The sequence below is a fragment of the Cajanus cajan genome, chromosome 9, assembly GCF_000230855.2.
Source record: "Cajanus cajan strain Asha chromosome 9, NIPB_CcT2T_4, whole genome shotgun sequence".
In the NCBI taxonomy this organism is placed as follows: domain Eukaryota; kingdom Viridiplantae; phylum Streptophyta; class Magnoliopsida; order Fabales; family Fabaceae; genus Cajanus; species Cajanus cajan.
Genome location: NC_138525.1, coordinates 30240212 through 30264473, shown reverse-complemented (window position 1 = coordinate 30264473; position 24262 = coordinate 30240212). Strand labels below are relative to the sequence as shown.

Sequence of the window (24262 nt, the reverse complement as noted above, 5' to 3'; positions counted from 1 at the left end):
CTATGATCATAAAGAAAACAACACTTCTAATGCTTGCACTTTATTTTCTTTTGCAAGTGTTAAAGAAGAAGAAAAGGCTTATGATTTGAAGACAAATTCTCTTAAAGATGGAAGGGATGATGACATCATGTCAAGGGGCCAAGTCCTAAAGGTGTCAAGAAGAGTGGGCTAGACTTAAAGAAAGAAGGCCCAAGCTCTTATATTGAGCTTTAGGTTACTTTTAATAGCTTACTTTCTCTTCGTTATGTATGTTTTTCCTTGTAAATATTTTTCTTATTTTTAGCCTTGTATTTTTGGTCAAGTAGTGAAGGAATTTATTTTCATGTATTTTTAATTTTAGGGGTGTAAATAGTATTTTAGGAGGGGTGTAATTAGAAAAGACTAGTTGGACTTGTGGGCTTGAAAGGCAGAAGAGCATCCTTCCTTGGTCCATGTGGGATGTCTACTTGCATGAAGCAAATGTGTTAGACATCCAATATGGAGGGGACAAGGATGTATCCTAGGCCATTCAAGAAGCCAGCATGTCATATGGCCTTATGTAATAACACTTTACATAGCATGCCAAGTAGCAACCTTCCATTGGCTCTTCTAGATCTAAGATGGTGACATGAGTCACACTTTCCTTACCTTGCCATGTGACAAACTCTTATTGGCCATTCTAGATCTAAGAAAGTGACATGTAGGAGGAAACTAACCAAATTTGAAATAGTGAACTAGGGTAGTAGTCTTGAACTCAAGTTAACCTAATCTAGGTTACATTTAACCTAGGTTAACTTGCACCACAAGCTATCAAATCATATATATAATTGTAGCATGACTTGGACAAACCACTTTTAAGCATTTGTGAGAATAAGCATTTGTGAGAATAAACCTTGAGTTTTCCCAACTAGAAGTCTAGTTCTCTCTCTTGGAGAAATTTCTTCTTATGAACTTTTATCAAGGAATTCCTCCTTGTGAAAAGTTCTTCATTTCTCTTGCTTATCTTCTCTAAGAAATGGTGTGCACCATACTCCGACCTCCTCCACCACGTTTGAGTTTTTGAAGCTTTACAAGACCATGGAAAAAGTTTGGGAGCACATTGAAGCATGGAGAAGAGAATCTTCCATCATTTCCAAGCTAGTTTCATCATCAATGATCTTCTACCTTGGCCTCAGAGGTGCTATGGTGGGAAACCTCACATTTATGAGTGGGATGAAAGGCAACCATGCATAGCTATAATACCTCGACTAACTCTTGAAAGGTTTTTGTTCAAATAAGAGTAGATATCGTGTTGTTTTTTTGTTTACTCATTGTGTGGTAATGATTTTTGTCCATGTACTCCTAGATTTCCTCGTAAATACGTGAATTCTGCAATTTGATATTGGTATATAAGAGCATAAGAGTCCATGTGTCCTGTGTATTGAGTTGTGAGCGTGTTCGTGCTTGAGATTTGACATGTGATATGCTATTAGGTACCACGTGGCTTTCTTCTATTTTTGCCAATTGTGTGAGACGTATTCTTACTCCTTTGTTGCTTGTTGTATATTACTTTTTAGGTTGAATGTAACTTTTAGGTGAGCATGACCTTGATCATGTTAAGGTTACGAGAGTAGAACCTTAGGCTTTTGTGCGTTTGTTGAGTTTCTTCAATAGGTTATGACACCGAGACAATGATATTTGTTATTAGTGTTTGTGTTTTATGAACTCGTGTTAGTTTTCAAGAATATTGTAAAGGTTGTTTTAATGCCTAAAACATCATTTTTTTCAGAGACAAAATTTTCTCATTTCTTATATAGTTGAGTTTTATCCAAAAAAAAGGCTGGGGATGTGAATTCATTTGTCCATGAGTTTGAGTTATTACTCATAATTGTTGTATTTTATTATCATAATTACATTAAAATATTTTTGGGTAGAAAGATGTCACAACTTTCCTTTAACGCTTGTCTTTTATCTTTCATAAAGTACATGCTTCATTTAGTCTTCAATCTCTCCCCTTTTTATGATAACAAGTAGCTTATCTTTATGTTATTTAAATTAGTGCATGTGTTTGTACTAATATTAATAAATGATATTTATTTAAAAGTTATTGATAAAAAAATATATTTGTATTGTATGAAATATATGAAAAATAATGAAAACAAAAAACTCGAATCATATAATAAGATATTTATAAATAATTTTCATAAATGCGATGTTAAAAAAAAAACTATACAATTTGTCAATTATTTGTAATTAAATTATAATAAAAATTAATTTTTTAATTTTTATGTAATTATTTATTGATAATAATACATAATATAGAAATTTTATAACTTAATTAGTTTAAAAGATTATATATAAGAGATTAATATTGCATGAGGGAGTTTTACTTGGAAGAGTTTTATTGGCAAGATCCTTCTTTTATATATCACAATGATAATGATTTTATTGATATTAATTTCATGTAAATGACATATAACATTAAAGAACATATATAATTTTATGTTATGCTCTTGGAGAGTTACTTGAATCAATATGTACAAAAAGTATAAAAACAATTCACATTAATTATGATCGGAATTGAACAAGTGTGTCATTAAAAATGATCATATAATAAAAGGATTTAAACAAAATTTCATAAACAAAATAAATTATAATAATTGATACAATAGCTAGAGCATAAACAATATTACAAAAATTGTAATATGGTTTTCTTAATCTCTAACAACATCATCTTTACATGTCTTATCAATAAGATAAAAGCCTTGGCACACAGTACAAGTCAATTTTGGTGACCTAGGTTCTATTGGCTTTTTTTATTGGGAGCTTGAGATAATACAAGAATTACAAAATAATATAATAAAATTGGCTATGAATTATACTTGCATAGGTCATCAAATCCCATATACTCGTGATTTTCAATCTTTTTTACCATTTCTACAATGCCAACTCCACCTAACAAATAAATGAAAAACATTTTATTATTGAAGTACATGACAATATTATGTACCACAAATATGTATATATAAATAAACCAAATTAATTAAGAGAGAATCACAAGGTTTACCTAGTGAGATGGCACTAACAAATATTGTGAAGGCTAGAACAAAGATGATAAGAGATGCTCTCCCAAGTAGATCAATCAACTTTCTCACAATATGTTGTGCCACAATAGCTGAAATGGCAGCCACCACAATAAAGTATAGAGCTGTGCAAAAATATATTTAATGTATGGGTTAGAGCAACAAATTGTACCATACCACTTTGGCCAAAATATAATCTAATTTATTTTATCCCAGAGCCACATAAATGAATGTTGTATGTTGAAGTTTCAAAGTACCAACCATAAGGAACTGGAAAACGTTTTAGCAAGTAATATTCTACAACAGACATGGATGAGGAGAAAACCATGGCAAAAGTGGCCGTAGCACTTGAAACCTGCACATATGACATCATACATTGGAGTCAATTAATAAAAGAAGTCCAACTCATACAACTAGCTCCATAAATTGATTTTATTCCATCAAAGTGGGAAGGTTGTTGCTGTATGGAAGGAGCAAAGAATAAAAACCGAGGAATAAATTAGGCTAAAAACCTAATTTGGTCCCTTATAATCTTTTTTTGTTTCAATTTAGTCCCTCGTTAATTTTTGGTCTCAATTTGGTCCCAAACTAATTAATTAGTTTCAATTTAGTCTCAAATTAATTAATTAGTTTCAATGTGGGACTTCCGTCCAAATTATTTAAACGGAGTTAACTTTTGGTCACGTGGATGCCACGTAGATGCATACGTGGCATCCACGTGGATGAGAATTTTTTTTGAAAACACCTGGACCGGAACGGCCCGTTCTGAAACCGGAACGGCCCGTTCTGAAACCGGAACGGGCCGTTCTGGTTGCAAAATTAAAACACCATCAGTGACGCATAATGGGCTGTTCTAAAAACAGAACGGCCCGTTCTGCTTTCAGAACGGGCCGTTCTGGATTCAGAACGGGCCGTTCCAAAACTGTGAATAAAATATTTTTTACTTAATTGTGTTTTTGATATTATAATTATGCAATTTTGATCTCTAAAGTTTTAATTGAGTAATTTCAGTCCTTAAAAGATTATAGTTGTGTAATTTTAATCTCACAATTTTTAATTGAACAAATTTAATCTCTTAAATATCATAATTGTTTAATTTTAGTCTTTCTCATTAAAAATTTAATAATTTAATAATTTTAATATATATATATAATGTTTTAAAACTATATAATTGTTTGTTTATTTAAATTAACGTATATTTTTTTTTTTAATGTATCAAATGATATATATTTATTATTACTAAATAAATAAAATTTATATATTATTAGTATTTTAATATTACTGATAAATTAATATCAATAATATTTTTACTATATTTATAAATAAACTAATAATTTGATAAATATAACTTAATATATATTAATATACTTTTACAAAAATATAAATATATAAGATCAGATATATATTTCTAATTAATATACTTATATTTTTGTAAAAGTATATTAATATATAACAAGTTATATTTATCAAATTATTAGTTTATCTATAAATATATTAATAATATTATTGATATAATATCGAAAATTATAATATACGTTAATTTGAATAGATAAATAATTATTTAATTTTAAAACATTATATATATATATATATATATTAAAATTATTAATTTTTAATGGGAGAAACAAAAATCATACTATTATGATATTCGAGGGACTAAAATTGTTCAATTAAAAATTGAAGGACCAAAATCGCGCAATTGTAATTCTTTAAGGACTAAAATTATGCAATTAAAATCTTGGAGATCACAAAACTGCACAATTGTAATACTTGAGAGATAAAAAATGCAATTAAACCAATATTCTTGATTAATTTTATTAAAAAATATAATAATTTTGAAAAATATTTTTTTATGGTAAAAATTTTAAAATTACTTATTTTCATAAAATATAATTATCTTATAAATAGAGTAATAATTTTTTTCTTTCTCTTTCTGTTTGAAAAAATATTTAAATATCACTTTATAATTTTTTACAACTTATTTAAGATTAAAAGAATAAAATGATAAAAATTAATAAAATAAACATAATAAAATAAAATATAAAAAATATTAATATATTTATTTTATTAGATATAATAACATAATTAAAATATAATTAATAATATATATTTTATAAAATTATTAATATTTTATATATATAAAAAATAAAATAAAACCGGAACGACCCGTTCTGAAACCCGAACGGGCCGTTCTGGTTGCATTTTCGTTGTGTTAATTTTGCACCTGGAATGGGCCGTTCCGGATGCAAAATTAACACACCAAAAGTGCATCCAGAACGGCCCGTTTCGGTTTCAGAACGGGCCGTTCTGGGTCCAGGTGTTTTAAAAAAAATTCTCATCCACGTGGCATCCACGTATGCATCTACGTGGCGTCCACGTGGCCAAAAGTTAACACCGTTAAAGCAATTTGGACGGAAAGTCCCACATTAAAACCAATTAATTAATTTGGGACTAAATTGAAACCAATTAATTAGTTTGGGACCAAATTGAGACCAAAAATTAATGAGGGACTAAATTGAAACAAAAAAAGATTATAAGGGACCAAATTAGGTTTTTAGCCAATAAATTACCAGTGGTTGCACATTATAGAGTTTAAATATAATTTTAAAATATAAACAATACTAATTAAAATTGTTGCTCTAAAACATAAAACCTAACAAAAAAAAATTCAATGATATCTCTTTAAAACAATTATTCAACAAGATTCTATTCGAAGAACTAAGGTCAACAAATTTCCTACTCAAACTAGCTTGTTGCATAAACCCATTTTGTTTCTTGGGCTCTTGGCATTTCAAACCTTGGTCTTATTAAAGTCTTTGTTAACAAATCAAAAATTTAATCATCATTGATATAGTTTGATTTTTAAGTGTTTAGTTATGTCATAAAATGTATGATATAATTTAATTATGTCACAATTTTGTTCTTCTCATAGGTTATAACTTGATTATGGAGTGTTTTTTTTCTCATAAAATAAATGACTCATTAAAAATTTCAATTGCAACTTGATTATCAACACAAATCTATGTTATCTCATTATTTCATATATATATATATATATATATATATATATATATATATATATATATATATATATATATATATATATATATATATATGCTTCAACAATATTTTGAACATGAATTTTTGTTTCTTTGCACACTATGGATCTAAAGTTATAAGGAAAAAACCTATTATATTTCTCATCATCAATAATCTATATCATACCTAAATATTATTTGAAAAACCAACAAGTTTAGAGTTGTAGCGATTGTACTAAATTCCATAAATTATTATCCTTTATATCTCATGAATCTTCTGACAACTTAACATGTACTTTACAAGCACAATTCATAAACCTTGAAAATAAGTTTACAACACTATGTTAAGTATAATGGTTGTTAGATAGATCAAGTAATCAATCTAGCCCCTGCATTGATTTTCATCCATCTTTTGAGTTACACCTTCTTTGTTAAATTTTTCTTTTTTATTCATTCTGTGTTAATAATAGGCTTGGCTCAAGCACAAGGCCAACAAAACCTTGCTTTAGACCCCTTCAAAAAAAAATATTTTACATTAATATTTATATAATTTTTCAAGATTTATAACTTAAAACTCACTTTTTGTATTCTTAAAAGTTCATTCTAAAAGATCCATATCTAAAAAAATAAACAAATATAATAATTATTTTATAAGGCTTGTGTCTAAAATATTTATATTTTTTTATCAAGATATTATTAATTTAAAAGAATACCTCACGTTAATATTTTCTTTAAGCCTAACAAAATGTTAAGTTAACCTTGGTTAGTGACATTGCAATCTTCCATGTGAAAATTTGTAAGGGTTTCATTGCATATTACCTTTGATTTATTAAAACTCCATTATGAACTTGCTTCACCTGTATGCCTAAAATGTAAGAATGATGACTGTTATACTTTTCATTTTGTGCCACCTTACTTTAATAGGACATGATATCTGTAACAACCCATTTTTCGTGGGCCAAAGGCCCAATTCGTGGCCCAGAACGGGCCGTTTCAATTTTGAAACGGGCCGTTCTGGAATAGTGAGTATGGCCAAAATTGTAGAAGCAGAACGGGCCGTTCTGATGGGAGAACGGGCCGTTATGGTTTGGAGAACGGGACGTTCTGGAAGCAGAACGGGCCGTTCTGTTGGGTTTGAGAACGGGCCGTTCTGGTTTGGGAACAGGTCGTTCCAGTTGAAAAATTTACGTAGGTTTGAAGGGCCCAGAATGGGCCATTCCATTTTTGGAACGGGCCGTAGTGGTAGGTGGGCGAAAAATCCTATAAATAGGCCTCAAATTCTCTCATTTCTACACACCTCTCATTCTCACTCTCTCTTCTCTTCTGTTCTCTCTTTCGTTCCTCTTCTTCTCTCTGAAGACCAAGAGGAACTCAGAGGATGAGGTTCTACTCCAGTTTTAGTTCCGATCCTTGTTTAAGGAAAAAGAGGAGGAGGTTCTGTCCGAGTTCCTATTTATCCAGGTACGGGGGAAAAGGAGATTTTTTATATGTAGAGTTACATGAGGGAATTGGGTAGAGGAAGAGCCCTTAGGGTTATGAATAATTTTATAATTATTTCTGTTTGGAGGATTAATTATCTTATGTGATTCTATATATATTTAGGATTACGAATATATGTTTAACTTGTGAAAATGATGCTCTGGGAGAGAGAACGAAATTATAGAAAAGTGCCTGTAAGTTGGGTTGTGAAAAATTGGATGATTTCTGTTTGAGAAATTGATGATCCCATTAGATTCTGTATGTGTTGAGGATTATAGATATGCTAATAATTTGTAAGAATGATGATCTGAGAGGGAGAACGAAATTGTAGAAAAGTGCCTGTGAGTTAGGTTTTGGAACAATTGGGGATTTTACTGTTTATGTTAAAATTATATTAAATTGATAATTCCAATGTTTATTATATTAGTTTATGAATGTTATTCTTATATTATTTTATAAGAATTGATGATCGAGATGTGAATTGCTTGAGGATGTGTAAACCCTTATTTTGTTAGACTTATCTGTTGAGTATGTGATATGGAATTGTGTATGTGATATGGAATCGTGATATGAGATGAGATGTTGTATGGACATGATTAAAAATGTGATTGCGATGTGTTTCCTCACACTAATGACTAGGGATGGCACGGCCCCTGGGTAAGTGGTGCTACAGGGAGGGCGTGACCCTAGCATGGTGTGGGATGAGTAAGACAGTTAACACACACCACTTATGTCGATTATGGCAGCCCTGGCATAGAGTTAATTGCAAGAGACTATGTGGATTGTAATGTGATTGTGGTTCCTCACACTAAAGGATCGAGGATGATACGAACCCTGGTAGTGGATGCTTCAGGGACGAGCGTACTCCTGGATGATCAGGGATGATACGAACCCTGGGTAGTTGATGATTCAGGGACGAGCGTACTCCTGGATGATCAGGGATGATACGAACCCTAGGTAGGTGATGCTTCAGGGACGAGCGTACTCCTTAATGACTAGGGATGGCACGGCCCCTGGGTAAGTGATGCTACAGGGAGGGCGTGACCCTGGTTTGGTGTGGGAGGCAATTAACCCGTATCACTTGTGTCAGATGTGGCGAGGTCTTGACATAGTGTTAATTGTGAGATTGGTGTGAATTATGGATGTGGAAATGATATTTGTTAAATGTAAAATTGGTGTGAATTATGGATGTGGAAATGATATTGTTAATTGTAAGATTGACATGAATTATGAATATGGAAATGATGTTGTAAATTGTATAATTGGTGTGGATTATGATGGATTGAGATATGCATGTGAAATGAGATATGTTAAATGTGAATTGAGATGTGAAGATGATGAATGATTGATATATATATATATATATATATATATATATATATATATATATATATATATATATATATATTATTAAATAATGAATTATGATGAGATTTCATTATGATGTGGTGGTATGTACTTTGCATATAGATATTTTCTTTTCTCACCGTATAAATTGTGGATGTTTTAGGTGAGGAAGATCCGGATACGAGTAGAATGCCAACAGTTGAATTGTGGGTATGCTCTGATATTGTGACATAGGGGCAGAGGATTTTTAGGACATAGATTTGATATGGCTTTGGAATTGTAAATATGATTTTGAAAATAATTTGTAAACTTTCAAGTTTTATTTTCAATTATTATGTTGGTTATTGATAAATGAATATGAAGGTTTTATGTGAACCTTTTTACCAAAGTTAAAAACTTTATTCTTTAAGTTTATTTATATGATTAATATTTATATGTGTTGGGGTAGTAAGGGTGTCACAACATCAGGACATTGAGTTATAGTTTCTATTTTTGTATCAAATTTCATAGTCTAGTTTTGTTAAAAATGTTTTGATTTTATTTTTGAATTTAAATTTTAGATGTTCTTTAGAGTATTAATTAAATACTTATCTATTTTTTTTTTACTTTTTATTTTTTAAGTTATGAAATATGTTGAGACAAATGAACGTGGTATCATTATATGTTTTAATAAAGTTTTTGAAAATAACATTCTTTTTAGGTTTAATTACCTGTTTGATATCCACAATTTCATAAACTTTACCTTATTTAGTTCCATAAAGTTTAAAAACATTCAATTATTTTTGTATAGACTAAAAAAAGTAAAGTTTATGAAACTATAAAAACTAAAAAAAAATTAAAAAAATATGTATGAAAACTAAAATGAAATATTTTAATTATAGGGACTAAATGGTAAAGCTCATGAAATTATAAAGACCAAAAAAGTAATTGAACCTTCATTTTATTTAAATCCCACCATGCATATGTATATTAAATGCATAAAGGACAGAGTGTTACATATTTTATAACTTTGATTTAGGGTAAAACAAAATGACTCAGATTAATTTCTATGATATACATGTGGTGCACATTTCATATTACGAAATTTCTTATACTACAATTTGATACTCACCTGAGGTGGGACTCCTAACTCCAAAAAAAGTGGCCCCATAACAAATCCTCCACCTATTCCCAGCAAGCCACCAACTATTCCAGCTAACACTCCAAAGATACAATACAACGTTAGCTGTTGGACATTAAAGTTTTTTTCTTGATCTCCCACTGAAGAAATTACTCTTTGTCCTTTATATAAGGAAATTGCCTCATATCCAGATACCCCAATTGAAATTGGAATCTACATAACACAAAACATGTTTTAAACCAATTGCAAAGATATTGTATTATACTATATTTTCAAAACAAATAAGCATTTTTAAAATAAAATATTTTTAAAAACTATTTAAGATTCGTTTGGAAGAGTTTTTTTAAAATTTATTTGAACTTATCTTAGGACATGAAAATTTTCCTAAGTGTTTAGAAAAACATATAAAAATAATTCATAATATGTTTATAAACTATTTTTAGTTTATTTCAATAAGATTTTCAAAATAGTTTATGAAAATAACCTAATCCATTTTTTTTTTCAATTATAGAAATAACTTATATATGTGTTCTTATAAGTATTTATTCAATAACAATTTGATTGAGTTTTTACATAATCAAACTTTTAATTACAATTTCTAAAATTTTACTTACGATGAAAAAGATTTTTAATTACTTTGATGATTTTTTAAACAATATAAGATTTTTTTAGAGCAACTTTTAAAGTTTTTCATCACAAGATTATAATATGTTACAAACACTAAATTTCAAGAGAAAGCAAAAGGGTGTTGATTTTGAACCCTTTTTTGGCCAGAAATACCTGCAACATGTTTAGTACCCAATATGCTGTTGAACATTTGGTCGTCTCATTCTGTTGCCGTTGACAATAGAACATGTTTAGGAATCAAATTAGAGAGATTTCATGGTACATACTAATATATTGTAGAACATGTTAAATATATAACAAACCATGACAATTTGTATTGCGAGAAATGCAACCCAAACAAAAATAAGAAGTCCAAACTCCTTCCAATACACATTTTCAAGCATAGTCACCTGCAATGTCTATAATTAATTAGATATGAAAATCATTTTACATACTTATAAGTACAAACTAGAGTATAATGACCTCATCTCTTTTGGTTTCCTTTGCAATGTTATCAGGTCCACTAGGAATTGATTTGTATTCTACTTCGTTCCTAACACCTGTCAAATGGAGAACTATGAACACTTTGACAACAAAAAAGAAAATGATCTAGGAAAAATTTATTATGTTTTGTTAAATGTAAGGAATAGTTTCTTAACTCACCATTTGACTCTTGTTGCCTAGCAGCTTCCTATTATGAAACAAGAGAGGTTGAGATACTAAGCAATAATCTTTTTGTGTATATTCACAACTACTTAATAAACAATGATTGATATATTAGGAAAACATCATAAATGGGCTCTCATAGTCAATTTGAAGACATGAAGAATAAAAACACACTAAATATATATAAATAAATAAAAACATTACTTTCTTGTTAAATTTAATGGGTTCCTTTATTTGAATTTGTAATTTTGATGATTACATATACTTAAAACTCACATATATATATACCAATTAATTGCAAGTTTTTTTTTTTAAAATAGATTATAATCGTAATTTCAATTGTAATGTCATGATTTTTAGAGTCATTATGATTATAATTATAGTCACATCAACCACAATTATCTAAAATTTCTCGTAGACCATAACGAAATTGTAATCCCAACTGCACTTTAAGACCTTAATTTAAATGTTACCACTTTCATTATGGTTTCCTTTTTCCATGTTTCAACACCTTTAAAGAATGCCTTTGTAGATGTTCCTACAAACCAACAAGATGAGTCAAAGGTGTAACAAAAAAAAAAAAAGACTAAACAACGCCACAATTAAGCAAATCCATATTACCTAAAAAAAGAACAAGTAGCAACATGGTGACCATCCAATCAGCAACTACAACATTGAAAGCCACTCCAATGCTAATGCCAAGCATGAGCATTGGTTGAATGAGCAATGCCAAATCATAGTCGATGATGGGCATATCCAATGTGGGATGCCTTAGATTAAGATTGTAGTAAACAGTTGATAAGGCTGAACCCATGATCATACCTGTAACAAATAAAACACCTAATGATTCAAAGGTAGCGGGGAGTGGGGATTCACTCTTTTATCTTATTACATATCACATTACATTCATCGTTTTTCTTTAAATCTCTCTTTTTGATCAATGTGTAGTTCAAGGAGTGTAAAAGTATCTTTTATGAGTGTCATAGAATACTTAGTTTTTATTTGCTTTTGGACATTAGGAAAAAATATATTAGAATAAATTTTTGTAAGTTACATCGACTAAACATTGTATAGGAGGATGAAATATAATCAAACATAAATGTGTCCATTTAAATTATTCGATATATTTAAAACTAATGAAATTTGATTTTATTTCTTATAAAATATATTTTTTATTATAATTTTCATCCTTCAAAATCTTAAATCACTGTTTTTCATTTTTGCCTTTGACGATCTTTTTAGGATAAATAATAATATTCATTTTATGTATCTAAACAAAATTAGAGGTGTCATATGTTGACACGACACTATGAACATGATACAAATATTAAAGCTGTCTTGATATAGTCGCTTAACTTTTTGTCAAGCACATGCACTAATGAGTGATAAGTGACAAAGTTCAACATATTTAATTTAAAGGATAAAAAAAATCACAAATATTAAAATCAAAATTTATTATTTTATAGAAACTAAAAATATTTGAGGCAAAATATAAATGGTTTAGATTTACTGAAAAACAAGTTTTAATATAAATTGTAACAAATAAATTTAAGAATATAAATAATTATATTTTTAAGATGAATATCAAATTATAATATAAAATAATTAAGAGTAATTAGCTTTGAAATCTTAGGGTTTATAGTGCAACAATTTCATATTTATTATGTGCTGTGTTGCACAATTCATTCATGTTGAACAGGAAAAATAGATTGGTTACATAAGTTATAGTCATCATTTTGGAGTTCCAACTAAAAAGGACAAGTGTTAACTTGCATAGCCTTATTCTTGTCCTTCATAGTGGTCTCTTTTGTCTAATGTAATTTTCTTTTTTGTATTCTCTTACAATTTTTTTTGGAAGATGCATTAATTATAAAAGTAGGGGATCTTATTAATTTTATTCCTTAGTTTAACGTTATCACGTATTCTTTCTTACACATTTTGTATCTCTTCAATGAAATCTTTTGATTAAAAAAAACTCTAAAATCTTAAAATTGGAAAAAATAATATAATAAAAATTTTGGAAGCAATTTATAATTTGAGAATTTTAAAATATTAAATGATATAAAATTATGTGCAAAATAATAATAGCCATGATCATATAAATATTTTGACAAAAATTATTAACGAAATCGATAAATAATCTGTAACAACTTGTCGTCAAAATAAATGTTAAGTAATAGAAATATTATATATATATATATATATATATATATATATATATATGTGTGTGTGTGTGTGTTTAGCTTAAATTTTACATAAAATAATACATCAATAAATAAATTTTGATTTCTATAAAGAGTTTGTGATGGAATTATTATATAAAATTATTTTAAATTATCAGTGAATAGACTATTTATTTATAAATAAATATCTAATATAGAAAAAAAAAAACAAAAACATAGCTAGAGGTGATAAAATGAATTACCTAGATAAGTTAAAGTAAGAAAAGCAAGTTCTTAAGGCTACAATTTGTCAGTAACTTGAACCATCAAAATAGGCTAAACTAATCTATTTTTACTTAAATTTGAATTATATATATATATATATATATATATATATATATATATATATAAAATCATGTCAGACTAAATACTCTATAGTTTTCAGACTTACATTACATGGATTTAATTTACTTGGTCCCTCAGACGCATCATGGGTCAAATTGATCACTTCTTTTCGTACTTAAAATTTAAAAGCTCATGCTAATCATTTTAAAAACTGTTCACAAATATCTGTAGTGGGACTGAGTCCATTTTTGTCACTTCATGATAAGTCATGTTAAAACATTTGGGTTTATTGATCTCGTGACAAAATGTAAGGATTGATGGCCCAATCCTTCTTACCGATACCAAAAGGGCTGAAGATGTGGTTACTTTGCAAGGCCCAATTGATACCACAACAATGCAAGAGGGAAGGCCAGCTAGGAATATTCGCCTATCACAGCACCTAGCAGATTTTGTTGTGACACGTCCCACTGCACGTGAGAAGGGGAAAACTGTTAAGGGGAAATGATTGGTAGCAAGGGAATCTTTATTGTTATTTTTCTTTTGTTTTTTTCCTTGTGTAAGGCCGTTGGGCCAATGGAATGCATGATATATAGCATTCTTGTTAATGAAAAGGCAGACAATTGCCAAGTATTATTCACTTTTCTCTCTGATATTCTGTACCTTTCTTTCTGTGCATCTTTTTCTATTCATTCTCTCTGCCAGTACCTTTCAATTGGTGCTTTCCATTGTTCTTACTCCCTCCATGGCAGCTTCTTCTCAGACTGACGAATTTGCCAAGCTCAGTAGACAGCTTGAACAAATTCTTTTAGCCCAAGCCAGTTTTGCAAATACCCTCATGATATTTCCGAACGCACTTCTTACCTTGAATCAAAAACCTCCATCTCACCTCCTCCACCTTCTTCCCCACGACCCATTAAATTTGACCTACCCACATTTGATGGATCTGATGCCTTAGGATGGATCTTCAAGGTGACTCAGTTTTTTGAGTACCACCAAACACCTGCTGAGCAACGTATTCAGATCTCTTCCTTTTATCTTGCTGGCCTTGCCTTAGCATGGTTCCAATGGATGTTTAACAATGGCCTTCTCACCTCTTGGGAAGCCTTCCTTAGAGCTTTGGAGCTGCGTTTTGCACCTTCTAAATTTGAAGATCCCATAGCTTCTCTCTGCAAGCTTACACAGACCTATACCCTCCATGATTACCTCTCCGAATTTGAAGCACTTGCAAACCGCATCTCTGATCTTCCTCCTAGCTTCTACCTCAGTTGCTTCATTTCTGGCCTTAAACCACATTTGCGCCGAGAGGTGATGGCTCTCCAACCTTCCGATTTACCTCAAGCCATAGCTCTCGCCAAATTACAGGACGACAAAACCCGCTCCTCCTTCACCTCCACAAATCGCTTCATACGCCCACCACCGCCACCAACGTCACCACAACCTTCCTCACCCAAACCTCTTCCACCCCTCTTACCCACACCACCCACCAAACTCCCAATCAAACGTCTTACCGAGGCCGAAATGCAGGCTCGAAGGGACAAGAATCTGTGCTTCAACTGTGACGAGAGGTACTCCCGAGGTCACCGTTGCAAACCTCAATTTTTGCACCTTACCACCTTCAATACTGATGACCCAATTTCAGAACCTCCACTGTTTGCTGATGATTCGGTAGAACCCTCGGAACCCGAGGCTGGCCTCATTAGTCTCCACGCTTTTTCTGGTCAGTGGACACCTCGCACCTTCCGGATTACAGGGGCAATTAAGGGGTATAAGGTTCAGATCTTGGTGGATAGTGGAGCAACCCACAACTTTATCCAGACCAGAGTGGCTCATTTTCTTCAACTGGCAATGGAACCGACTGCAAGCCCACTTAAAGTCATGGTTGGCAATGGTGATTTTTTGCCATGCTCCAGTTTTTGTCCTCAGGTATCTCTTTCCTTGGCCCAGCATCAATTCCCTGTTGATTTATATCCATTGCAATTATCTAGTACTGATGTGGTTTTGGGAGTTCATTGGTTATCTATGGTGAGCCCATTTGTAATGGACTATAATGGTCCTTTCATGAGGTTTATGTGGGAAAATTCCTTAGTTGAATTTCAGGGAGACCAAGGCCCGGTTCCATCTCCTATTTCGGCCCAACAACTCCAGAAACTTCAAGATACACATAGGTTAGAGGCTTTATTCCAATTAACCCTCGAGCCTTCCCTTTCCCACACACCTACTACTGATCCTAACCACACTACTACTATCCCTTCTTCCACTGAGCAATCCCTACAAAACTTAATCTCTAAGTTTTCTTCCCTTTTTTCCACTCCCACCGCTCTTCCCCCTTCCAGACCCACAGATCATGCTATCAAACTCCACCCAAATTCTACCCCTGTCTCCATCAGACCATACCGATACCCCCACTATCAAAAACAAGAGATCGAGCTTCAAGTTCAAAAAATGCTTGAATCTGGATTCATTACCCCTAGCCAGAGCCCTTTTTCCTCCCCTGTTCTTCTCGTTAAAAAGAAAGATGGAACCTGGCGTTTCTGTGTTGACTATAGGGCTCTCAACTCCATTACCATCAAGGATAAGTTTCCAATCCCTACAGTTGATGAACTCCTTGATGAACTTGGTACTGCTACTTGGTTTTCCAAATTGGACCTTCTTTCAGGTTTTCATCAAATTTTGATGCTCCCTGCTGACTCCCACAAGACCGCGTTTCGCACACACAATGGTCATTTTGAATTCCGTGTAATGCCCTTTGGACTGTGCAACGCACCCTCCACATTTCAGGCAACGATGAATGAATTGTTCCGCCCATTCTTACGTAAATTCATCATCGTCTTCTTTGATGATATATTGGTGTACAGCCCCACATTGGATTCACATATCACGCACCTCACTACTGCGTTTGACTTACTGCTCTCAAACCATTTTAAATTGAAGGGCAGCAAGTGTCTCATTGGCAAGAACTCTATACAATACTTGGGCCATATTGTTTCCTATCAGAAAGTGCAACCTGACCCTGAGAAATTAGATGTTGTTCGTCATTGGCCAGTTCCAAACTCTGTTAAATCTCTTCGTGGTTTTCTCGGACTCACCGGGTTTTATAGAAAGTTCATAAAGGGGTACTCTTCTATTGCAGCACCACTTACAGACCTTCTTAAGAAGGATGCCTTCTATTGGAATGAGAAAGCTCAGCTAGCTTACCAAAATCTCAAAGATGTTTTGCTGCAAGGCCCTGTCCTGGCCATTCCACAATTTAATTGCACTTTTGTTGTCCAAACTGATGCATCCGGTGCAGGAATGGGTGCTGTCTTGTCTCAGAATGGCCACCCCATTGCTTACTTTAGCAAGCAATTCTGCCCCAAATTGCGTAATTCCTCCACTTACATTCGTGAGCTCTGTGCCATCACCTCCGCCATTCAAAAGTGGCGCCAATATTTGCTGGGCCATCACTTCATTATTCAGACGGATCAGCAATCAATCAAGGAACTCATGCATCAAACAGTGTTAACCCCTGAACAGCAAAAGTACCTTTTCAAGTTGCTCGGATATGATTTTGAAATTCAGTATAAGCCGGGGAAATCGAACACAGCTGCTGATTCTCTCTCCCGCATGGCCACAGATGAGTGCTCATTCCTTGTTCTTTCCATTCCTCATTTGGATTTTATGGACGCTCTTAAACTGTCCCTTGCTTCTAATGAGAAATACCAGGATCTGAGGACACAGATAACTGCTTCCCCATCTGATTACCTAGATTACTCGATTCATTCAGATTTTATCATCTTTAAGGAACGGCTTTGGCTACCATCTTCATGCCCCTTTATTCCTTTGTTACTCCATGAATTTCACTCATCTCCAATTGCGGGTCATACAGGTGTCGCACGCACCCTTGGCCGGCTTCAAGCCAGTTTCTTTTGGAAGACAATACACAAGGATGTCCAGAATTATGTAGCATGCTGCTCTGTTTGCCAACAGACTAAAATTCCTACCCAACGCACTCCGGGACTACTACATCCAATTCCACCTCCTTCTCGTTGTTGGGAGGACCTTTCACTTGATTTTATTGTGGGACTTCCCCCTTACAAGGGGTTTACCACCATCCTTGTTGTGGTGGATCGTTTTTCAAAAGGTGCGCATTTCGGCATGCTTCCCCGCTCATTTACTGCAGTGAGTGTTGCTGAACTCTTTGTTAACTTGGTGTGTAAACATCATGGTCTGCCCAAGAGCCTCATTTCTGACAGAGACCCGATCTTTCTCAGTAACTTTTGGAGAGAATTATTCAGATTGAGTGGTACTAAGCTCCGCATGTCAACGGCGTACCATCCTCAAACGGACGGCCAAACCGAAGTTGCAAACAAGGTTCTTCAGCAGTACTTGCGATGTTTCGTCCACCACAAACCATCCCAATGGGGTAAGTTCTTGCCATGGGCTGAGTGGAGCTTCAACACCTCCCTCAACTCTTCCACTGGTTTTACTCCCTTCCAAATCATGTATGGTTTCCCTCCTCCTAGCATTCCAAGTTTCCTCACTGAGAACACCAGCAATGCTGCTGTCCAATATGAGCTCTCTTCTCGTGAAGAGATATTAAGGAAACTGCATTCCAATCTTTCCAAAGCACAGGCAGCCATGAAGCTTTGGGCAGATAATTCACGCCGTGACCTCCACTTTGACATTGGGGACTGGGTTTACGTGCGTCTCAGACCACAACGCCAAGTTTCGGTTACTGGTTCGACATCTGGTAAACTCCAAAAACGATTTTTTGGACCCTTCAAAGTCTCTAGCAGGGTTGGTGATGTCGCTTATGAACTGGAATTACCAGCAACAACCAAAATTCACAACGTGTTCCACGTGAGTTTGCTCCGTCCTCACAAGGGACCTCTTCCTTCCTCTCCTCTACCCCTTCCACCTGATATTTTTGATCATGAACCAGTTTTGGAACCAGCTGCAATTGTTGATTGGAAATGGGACTCTTATGATGATTCTCGTATTCTGGTTCTGGTCCAGTGGCAAGGCATCCCCCTTGAGGAAGCTACATGGGAACCTTAGTCAAGTCTCAAAGCCCAATTTCACCTTGAGGACAAGGTGCTGCTTGAACCGGGAGGAGATGTAAGGATTGCTGGCCCAATCCTTCTTACTGATACCAAAAGGGCTGAAGATGTGGTTACTCTGCAAGGCCCAACTGATACCACAACAATGCAAGAGGGAAGGCCAGCTAGGAATATTCGCCTACCACAGCACCTAGCAGATTTTGTTGTGACACGTCCCACTGCACGTGAGAAGGGGAAAACCGTTAAGGGGAAATGATTGGCAGCAAGGGAATCTTTATTGTTATTTTCCTTTTGTCTTTTTCCTTGTGTAAGGCCGTTGGGCCAATGGAATGCATGATATATAGCATTCTTGTTAATGAAAAGGCAGACAATTGCCAAGTATTATTCACTTTTCTCTCTGATATTCTGTACCTTTCTTTCTGTGCATCTTTTTCTATTCATTCTCTCTACCAGTACCTTTCACAAAACATTACATTGGTGGGAAATCTCTTTATAAAAAGAAGGAACAAAATAAAATAATTTTCTAAAGGAAAACATTCCTAATAAAGTAATAATATTATTAATTAATATAAAAAGTCAAAAACATAAATTAAGATGAGATTTTATTTTTCATAAAAGAATATAATGTTAGAGATATAAATTTATTAACGGTCGAAGATAATACCTGAAATAGTCATTTAATATTTTATTAAAAAATAAATAATTAAAAATAATTACGTAATAAAAGGAATAATTACAAATTTTAGAAGAATAAAAAATATTTTTAATTAAAAGTAAGAATTGATTCATTTAATTATTTTATGATAATTAAAATTATATTTAATTTTATATTTTTTTACACCAGAAATCATCGTAAAGATATATATTCCCTTGGGCCCTACTCATGCCGTCTCTCTTTTATGGTTTGTTGAAAAGTAGGGCCTGTGAGGCCTAACCCACTCACTCACTTTTTGAAGTTTTGCATCTCAATATTACAACACAGTTTCACAGACAAAGACAAATAGAAAAAGAGAAAAAGGACAATGTATTCATACTATATAATAAAACATTTTAGTTGGTTGTCTAATCATAAATTATTGTATATTTTAAGTTACTTAATTTACAAATTATACTAATAGTATTATTTTTATTGTTTAACCGTGTAAAAATTAGATACAAATCACAAGGATTGTATAAGTGATAAATTATAAAAACAAGATTTTTACACGGTTAAACATTACAGGGATTAAAAATAAATTTGTTTTTAAACTAGAAGTTTATATAAATAATTTAGGTTTAAATCTGTTTTTATCCCTCAGAATTAAGATAAATTTGTTTTTAGTCTCTCAAATTTAAAATTATTATTTTAAATTTTTAAAAATCTTGTTTTAGTCCTTATATTCAAAATTATTAGAATTAAAAAAAAAATTAAAATTTAAGAAATAAAAACAAATTTATCCTAAATTTAACTAATTAAAAGCATATTTAAACCTAAATCATTTATATAACTTTCTATTTTAAAACTCATTTGAGAAAGAATAATGAATTATTCTAAAATAAATGGGGTCTCACATTTTGAAATAGCTGTGGAGGATTTTGCATCAAAACCAATAATGAGGGTGAGCATAGGAACGAATATTCCACCACCACCAACACCTCCTACACTTCCAAATGCAGCTCCAAAGAATCCAACAATGGTACCCACAATAATTTGCCACCCAAATTCTATCTCCTACAAAAATAACTTCCACTTGTCAAGTTTAAATTTAATAAAAATACAAATGTTTTTTTAAATTGTTTTTAGTCTCTTGAAAATTATACACCATTAACAGAACTTAATTAATGTGATAATATCTAATAAATTCTCTAATGAGATTCAAACATAGAAAGTAAAACAAGGTATTTTGAATTATAGAAACTAAAAAATTAATTTTAAATTTAAGAACTAATATCATATTTAAAAAAATGTATTCCTAATTTGTTTGAGACTTTTGGTATATATCTTTTTCAAAAAAAAAATTATTTAAGGCCTGTTTGCACACTTTGTGATAAATTTTAATTTACTAATAATGTAATTTTTTTAAAAAATTAATTGTTTTAAATAATCATATTTAAGGCTATTTTAAATTTATTAATGATGCAAATTTTTTATACTTTAAAAATATCATAATTAAACTAATAAAGTTTTCACTTTTGTGATACCAAGCAGCAGCAACAACAATATACACAAGTAAAATTTTTTAATATTTTAATTTAATCGTAATTCATTTGGCAGTGGTAGCGATAGTTACACTAATAATGATCAACATCACAATATCAAAAACAATTGCAATAGTATGATAGCTTTATTTATAATATTTTAATTTAATAGTTAAAATAAAAAAATTATCATATACGCTTCCATGCTATCTAATAATAAGTTATCATATATAATCTTATAAACATATTATTATATGTAACAAGTTTCTTATAATAATTATTTTAGAATATATATTATAAAAATTTTCACGCGATTAACGGTAGAAAAAAAAAAGTGTAAATGTATAAAGCAAACTCTAACATCAATTAACTCACGGCAAGATACGAAGGTTAAGAAAAAAAACTGATCCATCATTTAAAATTACACTCATCAATGAATTAGCTATTAAACTCTAAAGGACTATTTAAAAAAAAATTGATGAATCTGTAAAAAAAAAAAAAAAAGAAAGAAAGAAAGAAAAAGAGTTGATATATATATATTCCTCCACATGCTTTTAAAATATAAATTCTTTATTCAATTCTTTATAAATTCACATTCAATACTTCACCTTTAGCAGTGGTCTAACCTTGATGTTATGCCCTCAAAATTTTTTTTTTACTCATTAATAATATTTTCTAAAAAAATAGTGATTGCTTAGTAATAATAACTACATACTTCACAGTTATGTTTCTCCTCTTTTTTATATGAAGTAGCCTTAATTCCCTTCAAATTGATACTTAACTTTTTTTTTTTTTAATGTGTACAATGACAACAAACAAATTTAAATTATTTTATAAAACTACTAAAATTGGTTAAATAGTAAAAATTAGAACAACACAAAAATCTTAAGTTTAAAATTTATTATTATCATTGTAATTTCTGATAAAAATATTATTTTTATAAAAATTAATTTAGAGTCTATTTGAATCTAAATTAGAAATATTTACTATTAGTTGAATTTTAATTGATTCAAGTAATTAAATACTTTCTTTTTTTTGTAAAAATAAAAAAAATTACGATAAATGATCGCAATAAAAGTTAAACCTAGGTCTTCATGTTTTTAATTATCTCAATCCTTCCTCACTCAAGTGCTTAAATATTTGATAGTTATATTAAAATTTACTGATAAATTAAATTAAAAAAAATAATAATTTACTCGCTCAAGTTTGACACACTTCAATTTGAAGGTGAAAATTCACATCCAAGGAATGAAAGACATAAAAACCAGAGAATAGCTTCTGAAGAGACCCAGTTGTTACTTATTCACGTTCTATGGAAACACGCTATAATAACAGTGCGTTCCACACACAGAATCACGTCCCATATACAAAAGCTACCGCATATAGTTTCGTTTAGACGTAGAAAATCACGTTTGTAACGCGTCGTGACCAAACACATAGTAAGTGATTATTGGTCCAAGTAACACTAAACAAATAACCCCTTTGCTTGAATCTGAATGGTGTTTATGGAGAAAAATCTTGTTTAGAAAAAAAAAAAAAAACTAACTATGAAATCGATATACTTCTTTTCACTTTTCAAACATATTAGATTCATGTTTTCGTTATTATAATTTTTATAAATAAAAAAAAATATATGAAGTGAAAGGAAAGGACGAGCTTACAGGCCACACGTGTTGATAACCTGATTCCCCTTGTTGCCATAAGAAGTTAACAACTTTGCTAAGAAAAGTGCGTTGGTGTTCATATTTCTGCGTTTCCACCTTCACAATTGTTCTCTCTGCCCAAACAAACACCAAAACCGACGCAAATTGTAACCACATCGTCACCATCCTCTTCCACCCCATTCTCCTTTCTCAACCCAACAACAACAACAAAAGGGTGCTATATATCAAAGACCAACCACGTTATTGTGAGAACTTCACTCTTTATTGGGTGTGAAAAAGATCAGAATAAAAAATGAAAATAACACGTTCATAATTGGGGCGAAGATATAAACAACAACGGGAATATGCAACTGATACTATAAAAGGAAAAAAAATGGAGAATATCAGAAAAGGGAAAGATTCAGGTTCTGGTTATCACAGATTTATGGTCGTGAACAATCAGAACAATACACGACACTGACGATATAAATAAGAGAGCCTACGTTTCAAACGTTGGAGGAAGATATAAGTTGATAATTGAAAAGGTATGGTTCCCTATTTTTTTAGATTTTTAGATTTTTGAATAGTATATCAGCATCTTAGTCGGTAAAATACAGAGTCATATTTATTATACATAATTAAAATTATATATATACATATATATAAATATTATATATAAATTTATAAATCATATTTAAAATTTATGATAAATAATTTATATTATAACAAAAAATTATTTTTATTTATTGATAAATTATTTCAAAATATTAATATTTAATTCATAATAATTATGATAAATAAAATTAGATTAGAAAAGAAATTTAAAAAATTCTTACAAATATGAAGAAAAACTCATACAAACAATTCGTATAAAGTAAAGGTTCATTTTTAATATATAGAGGCTGATTTACATTTAATAATAATATTTTAAAATCAATTTAACAGATTTATATAAATAATTATTTATTTTAAAAAAATATAACTCTTAAGTTTGGTAATAATAAATAATATTTATGTAAATTAAAAAATTATTTTAATATTAGTATTATTTGTGATTATTATCAAAGTTAACAATTTTATCGTATAACTAATGTACAAAAGTTACTTTGTGCTTCTGTGAATTATTTTGGAAAATGATAAATAATAAAAATTATATAATAATGAGTGATTATTAAAAATATAAGGGTGATCGCTTAAGAAGTAAGAAAAGTTTAGAAAGTGAAATTTATATGAATGGGTTAGAAAGAGCTATAAAAGGGTAAAATGGCCCATGAAATGTGTATATGAAAAAAGCCTATTATCTTTATTAATGATTAGTGGGGTTGAAGCACTTTGTGCCTCTATATTTTATATCTAACAAAAGTATTTAAAAATTATCAATATTTGATAAACTATTTGGTGCTACACTTGGTCCTTAATTCTTAAGGTCTTAGGTTCAAGTCTTGTCTTTGTAAGTCTAATTAATTTTTAATATTATTTATTATTTAAAAATTTAGTGATAAAATTGTCTAAAAAAATATGTATACAGAATCAAATTATTGTCTTTATATATGTTATAGACTAGCGAAAAAAGAAACTTCATGCCTCTTTTATTATAA

The 24262-nt window shown here is 31.1% G+C and overlaps 1 protein-coding gene across 5 annotated transcripts; it reads right to left on the bottom strand.

Annotated features, from left to right (window-relative positions):
* Positions 1 to 2591: 2591 nt before the first annotated feature.
* On the bottom strand, positions 2592 to 23165 carry LOC109792359 (sulfite exporter TauE/SafE family protein 3). 5 transcript variants are annotated; one of them, XM_020351766.3, is made up of 12 exons: positions 22683 to 23163; positions 20395 to 20554; positions 11919 to 12119; positions 11771 to 11835; positions 11295 to 11322; positions 11115 to 11191; positions 10955 to 11041; positions 10806 to 10856; positions 10017 to 10238; positions 3303 to 3396; positions 3026 to 3166; positions 2592 to 2913 (listed from the first exon to the last, which is right to left on the bottom strand). In XM_020351766.3, the coding sequence occupies exons 1-12, from the start codon at positions 22863 to 22865 to the stop codon at positions 2828 to 2830; spliced, it is 1395 nt and encodes a 464-aa protein (XP_020207355.1). In that variant the 5' UTR covers positions 22866 to 23163; the 3' UTR covers positions 2592 to 2827. The 5 variants fall into 5 exon arrangements, with proteins under 5 accessions (XP_020207355.1, XP_082920050.1, XP_029125962.1 ...); XM_083063924.1 differs by lacking the exons at positions 20395 to 20554; positions 22683 to 23163 and adding exons at positions 14141 to 14271; positions 14465 to 15348; XM_029270129.2 differs by lacking the exon at positions 10955 to 11041 and having other exon boundaries at positions 22683 to 23165.
* Between the last annotated feature and the right edge of the window lie 1097 nt (positions 23166 to 24262).